An 8,330-nucleotide genomic window follows, 5' to 3' on the forward strand; every position below is an offset into this window, starting at 1 on the left:
ATTTACTAACTCCGTGTTTCTATTTATTTTACTCACTATTAAAGTAAACATTTTTATTCACCAAACCTCCAGCACATGTGTTGCCAGCACAGAGACGACGTTGATTCATAAAAGTGGGTGCAAAGTCACTTTCCAGACAGGTTTATTGACGTGCTCCTAACATAGTTTGAATCGCTCATCCAGTGGAGTGTTTTTGTCTATACGATGTGTGTGAGCAATGAAATCCCGGTTGTTAATTGATTATTCATTGGCTACTCAGCAACGTCTCAATCTATAGGTCTGTCTGAATGCAGTCCCAAAGTCCGGTCCTTCAGTGCCCCATCCACACCGGGTTTTGAGGACCACCGCTGACTATGTTTATGCCTCCTGCATAGAAACACCCTATTGAAATGTTGGTTTTGTGGTTATCGTGAATTCATGGAGTGGAGTGGCTCTTGAGGATCATACTTGCAGACGCAGAGCTTACACCTCGCACAGTGCCACTAAACCAGGTGTCTGCAACCTACGGCTCTCCAGATGTTTTGAACTACGACTCCCTTAGCATTGACCATGCTTGCTGGGTCTCATTAGAGTTGCAGTCCAAAACATCTGGAGACCCAAAGTTTGCAGACCCCGGCACTAACCCAATAAGCGGAAGCAGCTGCGAGCCCTGATCTGTTTTATTGATGTGTCCTTTTTTTGTCTTGTTCTTCTGCCTAGGTGGGAAAGATGCCTGTTCGGGAGACTCTGGCGGTCCAATGGTCACTTTGAACCGTTCCCAGAAGCGCTGGTTTCTCGCCGGATCTGTTTCTTGGGGAGTCGGGTGCGGCGAGCAAGACAGATATGGAGTCTACGCAGACGTTCTGAAAAATTTGGATTGGATTAAGGAAAAAAGCGGAGTGAAATATTAACGTCTGCATCTCCCGGCCATGGGTGGAGAAGTTTGCACCAGCAAATCATCGCCAAGCCGTCCCATCATCACTGCAGAAAATGGCCGCTCCATGCAGGCTAAAAGCTGCGTCAATTTCCTGCTGGGATCTTATACGCGTTAAGAAAATTATTGAAAAATGTACCTTCTGGGAAACTAGCTGATTAGGTAATTAAATTGAGCAGCGCTAAAATAAATGAGGGCGGCTGATTAAAAGCGAGGTCAGGTATTGCCAGAGCAAACATGCTTCCGGGCTGTAGAAACTTGTTGCCAAGTTTAATAGCTGATGTTACAAATACACAACCCAGCGGAACAGCTAGTGTTTATAGTCCGGAGGCCCCACCACACCTCAAAATATCTCCTTCCTACTTAAACCTTAATTTTGCATTGCTTGTTTAATCAGCTCCGCTCCATCCACTTCTATCAAGTGTAAAACTGTGGGCATGGGAAGTGCATGTGTGTAATATTCGTGCTTCTAAGCCCCCTATGTGACACCTACAATTTATGAGGTAACAGGGATGTTTAGATACCAGTCATAAATTAGTCCTTAAACTTTTTACTCTAGAGCGCAACCTGCCCGTGTTGCTAAAGCACTAACCCCTTCCATCATCACCCAGAGTGGTATGAATGCCCAGAAGTCTTAGCGGTTCGCGCCGGCCAGGAAAGAGCAGTAATGCCCGAAGCTTTGCACGTGCACGGCGAGCAGCATTAAAATGAACCCCCATGGATTTCACTGGGTGAATCCATGGGCATTGAGACCTCTCTACCTCTCTACCTATGCCAAGGTGGGATGGAAGTGGAGACCGCAGTGGTTTTCTTGAATGGAGAAGATAAAAAAAGACTGAATGGATTTTATGCATCATGCCGTGCTCCGGCTAGAGAATCCGATCCCAAAAGACATGGGTGCAGGGAAGCAGGTAGAGTGCTTGTCTCTTACTACTGTGTACATCTGAGTCATGTTGGTATTTATTAAAAAAAAAGAGGGTGATAGTCTCTCGGATCGCATATATGGTTCCATAAACAATAAAAACCTTCCAGCTCTGCACTAATAGTATAATCCACCTTCTCTATTTACCGTTTTGGCCACAGGCGGAGAAAAGACAAGTAATGTAAATCATAGACATAAAAGAAAGACGTCCACATAGATCAAAATGAATGGTGTAAGTCGGCAGGCTCTCAGACTCATAGACCATGATTAGGCCAGGAAGGGCTTCCTCGAAGAGGAGAAGATGTAAACATTCAAGTGCAAATTGCTGTAGGTGACATATGATTAGGGATTGTATAATTGTATAATTGGTTATTTATAACGCGCTTAATACGGAAGAGGTTTCTAAGCCCGGACCCGGGATTTCAACCTGTGTTGCTCTGCATCATCATGCTTCCAAGATGACGATAAGCAAATTCAAAACAAAATCAGACAGTTCGGACACAGGGATTTTGATGATTTGAAGTGTCTAAGAAATGCCATGAGCTCCCTTGATCAAGATAGAAACCCACCAGAATCCCACATACACTGCAATGTCCAAACGTACCTAAAGAGAAACTATTCACTGCATACAGCTCCACGCGCCTAGTATGGTTAGCTTCACAGCAAAAGCAGATCCCTAAGAAACACTGCCCCTAGAACCATTCTGAAAGTAGAAAGCCGAACACAGCTCAGACAACTTCTATCCACCTAGAATTAGGAAGCACACATCTGTAACATTTCAGCAAACCCACACTTCAATATGAAAAATCTTTAAAGGAGAACTTGGATATCTTTGGGCTCAAGCTGTATAAAACAATTCAAATATACATTTGAACCACAACAATAACATTATTTGATTGTATTGGTTAAGCCCCACCCAGATATGGAAACAACAGGAATGGCAAATGATTCAAAAACCCAACTTGATGGTTCCTAGAAAGGAACCAAAGATGTGACCTTGAGGACACAGCCATATGTGGACAGTGAAGCAGAATACCGTCACACGTAAATATACCAAAAGATGTAACCTTGACGATGCGGGCACGTGTGGACACTGAAGCAGAATACCGCCACACGTAAATATACCAAAATATGTGACCTTGAGGACGAAAGCATGTGTGGACACTGAAGCAGAATACCACCACATGCAAATATACCAAAGGATGTGACCTTGAGGACGCGGGCACGTGTGGACACTGAAGCAGAATACCGCCACACGTAAATATACCATATGATGTGACCTTGAGGACCGGGGTACGTGTGGGCACTGAAGCAGAATGCCGCCACATGGAAATATACCAAAAGATGTGACCTTCACAACGCGGGCACGTGTGTACACTGAAGCAGAATACCACCACATGTAAATATACCGAAAGATGTGACCTTGAGGACGCGGGCAGGTGTGGACACTGAAGCAGAATACCACCACATGTAAATATACCAAAAGATGTGACCTTGAGGACGCGGGCATGTGTGGACACTGAAGCAGAATACCGCCACACGTAAATATACCATATGATGTGACCTTGAGGACGCGGGTACGTGTGGGCACTGAAGCAGAATACCACCACATGTAAATATACCAAAAGATGTGACTTTGAGGACGCGGGCACATGTGGACACTGAAGCAGAATACCGCCACACGTAAATATACCAAAAGATGTGACCTTGAGTACGCAAGCATGTGTGGACACTGAAGCGGAATACCGCCACATGTAAATATACCATATGATGTGACCTTGAGGACGCGGGCACGTGTGGGCACTGAAGCAGAATACCACCACATATAAATATACCAAAAGATGTGACCTTGAGGACGCGGGCACGTGTGGACACTGAAGCAGAATACCGCCACATGTAAATATACCAAAATATGTGACCTTGAGGACGCGGGCACGTGTGGACACTGAAGCAGAATACCGCCACACATAAATATACCAAAAGATGTGACCTTGAGTACGCAAGCATGTGTGGGCACTGAAGCAGAATACCGCCACACGTAAATATACCAGAAGATGTGACCTTGACGACGCAGGCACGTGTGTACAGTGAAGCAGAATACCACCGCATGTAAATATACCAAAAGATGTGACCTTGAGGACGCGGGCACGTGTGGACACTGAAGCAGAATGCCGCCACACGTAAATATACCAAAAGATGTGACCTTGAGGATGCGGGATGTGTGGACACTGAAGCAGAATACCACATATAAATATACCAAAAGATGTGACATTGAGGACGCGGGCACATGTGGACACTGAAGCAGAATACCGCCACACGTAAATATACCAAAAGATGTGACCTTGAGTACGCAAGCATGTGTGGGCACTGAAGCAGAATACCGCCACACGTAAATATACCAAAAGATGTGACCTTGACGACGTGGGCACGTGTGTACACTGAAGCAGAATACCGCCACATGTAAATATACCAAAAGATGTGACCTTGAGGACGCGGGCACGTGTGGACACTGAAGCAGAATACCGCCACACGTAAATACACCAAAAGATGTGACCTTGACGACGCGGGCACGTGTGTACACTGAAGCAGAATACCGCCACATGTAAATATACCAAAAGATGTGACCTTGAGGACGCGGGCACGTGTGGACACTGAAGCAGAATACTGCCACACGTAAATATACCAAAAGATGTGACCTTGAGGACGCGGGCACGTGTGGACACTGAAGCAGAATACCGCCACATGTAAATATACCAAAAGATGTGACCTTGAGGACGCGGGCACGTGTGGACACTGAAGCAGAATACCGCCACACGTAAATATACCAAAAGATGTGACCTTGAGGACGCGGGCACGTATGTACACTGAAGCAGAATACCGCCACACGTAAATATACCAAAAGATGTGACCTTGAGGACGCGGGCACGTGTGGACACTGAAGCAGAATACCGCCACACGTAAATATACCAAAAGATGTGACCTTGAGGACGCGGGCAGTGTGGACACTGAAGCAGAATACCACCACATGTAAATATACCAAAAGATGTGACCTTGAGTACGCAAGCATGTGTGGGCACTGAAGCAGATTTCCACCACATGTAAATACACCATATGATGTGACCTTGAGGACGCGGATACATGTGGACACTGAAGCAGAATACCGCCACATGTAAATATACCAAATGATGTGACCTTGCGGACACGGGCACCTGTGGACACTGAAGCAGAATACCGCCACACGTAAATATACCAAAAGATGTGTTAATGCAGCAACATCCGAGGGGCACCATATTGTTCCCCACAATCCAGAGGGCTCATTGTTCGGGCACCGCCATCTTGAGCAGGGAACATGCACGGATGGAATGCGCTACACCTGTGCTTACCGCAGGATGTGTTGCGGTACTATAAAAGATCCTTTCAGGGCCCGGCCCTTGGGAGGTTAGGCCATGTTTTCTCTCTCGATCATCACATGTTCAGTGGCCAGCATTAAATATGGGCATTCTCCCCCACAAAACGTGGGAGGGACCCCCCTGACACCAGACTTAGCCATGCTTCGTGACCATTATTCTGGGGGATCCCGCTTAGTGTGGTCTTCCTTGCCCCACAGGGGCTTAAGGGGTGTCGCTCAGGTCCCTCGTGGCTTTCGCTCTCTGGCCCCTTTTCAGTTAGAGTAATTTGGGGGACACGGCACGTGATCTGAGTGGTGTGCTTGTGACACGCTCCATGCCACATAAGGAGTCTGGGAAATGTGCTCCATGCTACAGTGCCTGGCAATGGCCTTTTGGGCAAAATCCTTTCCCGCTTCTCTGCACATCACTGCCTGATTCAAAGAAAAGTAACTTTGGGGGTAACATTCATATGTGCCGGGGTGATTAGGGCCACTGGGGCCAATATGTGCTCCTGATGTTATTTGTGAACGGTTGGATGGCCATGTCATCCAGGCATCAACACCAACAAGACCCTTTATCCATTCAATGCATCCTTGAGCCCCTCAGTACAGTGGCTCCCCACAATCTGGGGAGCCACTGTACTGAGAGAACCGCAGTGTCACTGTGTGGCTATGCCACCAGCGGCTGGTGTGGCCAGTGGGGCTGGTCCTTGGCAGAGTGGGCAACCCAACCCGGCTGGGGAACCAAAAGCAGCGGCGGTGGGGGAAATCGGAGAACACAGTGCACCCCTGCTGAAGCGTTGGAAGTCATTTTAAAGATTCCCATTGGTGGTAGTGAAGCTGAAAACACACGAAAAATAAATAAATAAATAACGCGTTTCCAGTGATGAGGAAACGGGGCCCTACTTGCAAACCAGAAGACACAGAGAACCTGGAAAGAACGCCAGCAGAAAGCCCGGCAAGGCAGGGTCACGCTTTCATGCTGGCCCCCTTCCCTGTTAGTAAGTGGCTAGGGGGCTTGTTCAGTGACCCCCAAAACGTGAAAGATAGCGCTGGCCGATGAACTGGAATAGCAGGAAAATGTAGGGTCCCGACAGTGCTGCCCCCAGAGTAGCAAGTGCTCTTGCCGCAGTTAAACACACATACGCATGCAGACACACACATGCACACACAATGGAAAGGCGTCCCCGGTGCACATTTCTGTGGAACAGTTACAAACAATTTCTACTGGATCGAGTTGCTGTGTGTGGCTTTTTCTATAGTGAACGGAAACACAATTCTACTGGTTACCTAAACATACCAAATGGAACTACCGACAGTCAGCCAGGGCATCACAAGCTTGTTCACGAATCCACAGGGATTTAACTGGAAGTTTCTGCATAGCTGCTTAGCTGCTTAGTCGAAATTCAAAAACGAACAAACCAACCGCTAGATCCAGAAGAAACTCCCTGCAAGTGGAATTTCCATAAATAGCAGTAGTGAAGGCCAGGCACATACAATGTGAATGCTAGCGGTGATGCTAAAACAAAAGTCTCGGGAGGATAGCTCAGGAGCAACACAGGTTCCATCTCCGGGTGTGCGCTTAGAAACCTCTGGGTTTTAAGCGCGTTATAAATAACCTACCATATCATATCATAACCTTACATGCAGGGTAGGTATTTAAAAGATTTTTATAAGGGGTCGATGGTGGTAAGTCTGACTTTGACGGCAGGCTCAGCCATGCCCAGGGGTGTTGCTAGGTCTGGAAAAGATCATGGGATTTGCTAATATGCAGAGAAAGTGTCCCATTTCATTGTTTTGGTGACTACCCAGGTGGCCTGGTTTTGACCTTTTTTAGGGTATGCAACTTAATTTTTTAGGGGGATTTTCCAACTACGCAATCCAGAATTCCAAATTTGCTGTAGGAGAAGAAGCAGAACGTTATCAAGTCCTTCCGGCTGAAGTCACCTTATGCGTTTCCATGCGCGTTAGCAGGATCCTGTCCCTGTATAATCCCCTTATACATTTAGTCCAATTTGTTTCAATGCTTCGTCTACCCCGCCAGCGTAAACTGTCTTTTCAGATCATCTGAGTCTAGTCAATTTCTGGCCAGGTGTTCTGATTGGTGGGCAGTCTCGGCACCCAGAGGAGAGGTCTCATGAACCAAACCTGAAAGCAAATCTTATACCCGCCGACCAAAGGAGTTGTCTGTCCTGTGCCCCGGCAGAGATGCCAGCTGAAAATTGACCATTTTCACCCCGAGGAAAGCTGTTGGAAAGCGGCTAGAAAGGGGTCCTACTTCCCGTGAGTAACCGATGGATCTGCTGAAGGGGTGATCCTCTAAGAAATACGGTATCAAATCCTGAACAGAGTAAAAAAACTAAAATAGACGCAAGGAAACAGCTGGCAGGCATATTTACAATTCATTGATTTACTTTGTATAAATGTCTTATTATGTAAATACAAGCCTATGTAACTGTACATTGATTCTTGCAATGTGTAAATAAAGTCTATGTAACTGTAAGAAATGTGCCCACATGCCCTACGTCTAGGCACGCTATATAAATAAAATACAATTGATGGACCTCTGCCATTTCTTTGGTGGGTAATGTCCACATTTTGGGACTGAATCAAATTCACACTACTTTCTAAAATGGCATTACCTACAATATGGCATTCCATGCCATCCATTATTAAATCACTTAAAAAACAATCCTCTGTTGTGTCAATTTCCTTCTACCAGCCGCCGGCAATTGGATGGATGTAGGCTTAGGCATTTGCATCAATGGTCTGGAAATCGGTGCAGTGGTCCTTAGGGAGGAGATGCTTTGGGTTCTAGTTGGTGGTGGGAACTAAGCTTTTTCGCCTGATCTAGATGCCAGCCAGTGTATGATGACAGCGGGGCATCAGCCGCTGTGAAGACCATATGATGCCGGTGGGCTGCTGCAAATCTGTCTGCACGTCCTCATCGACGCACCGTGAGTCCATCGCAATATGAATGAGATCCTTTATTGGCTCATATGGGTGCCTTCAACAACCACCCCTTTTGCCCAAAGGTTTATCAAGTGAAAAGTGAAACAAAGGTAAATGCTATCTATACACATGAGCGTGTATGAGGGTTGTGCCTA

At 46.5% G+C, this 8,330-nt stretch overlaps 1 protein-coding gene across 1 annotated transcript in view; it reads left to right on the forward strand.

The window, feature by feature from the left end:
* MASP1 (MBL associated serine protease 1) overlaps nucleotides 1–7,915 on the forward strand; it is a 587,565-nt gene extending 579,650 nt beyond the window's left edge. The window contains exon 16 of the mRNA XM_069617479.1: nucleotides 700–7,915. Coding sequence (XP_069473580.1) covers nucleotides 700–890 — 191 coding nt within the window. The 3' untranslated portion in view covers nucleotides 891–7,915. The remainder of the gene's footprint in view (nucleotides 1–699) is intronic.
* The last annotated feature ends 415 nt before the right edge of the window (nucleotides 7,916–8,330 follow it).

This window comes from Ambystoma mexicanum, chromosome 10 (genome assembly GCF_040938575.1).
Source record: "Ambystoma mexicanum isolate Mex_15411 chromosome 10, UKY_AmexF1_1, whole genome shotgun sequence".
NCBI classification, from domain to species: domain Eukaryota; kingdom Metazoa; phylum Chordata; class Amphibia; order Caudata; family Ambystomatidae; genus Ambystoma; species Ambystoma mexicanum.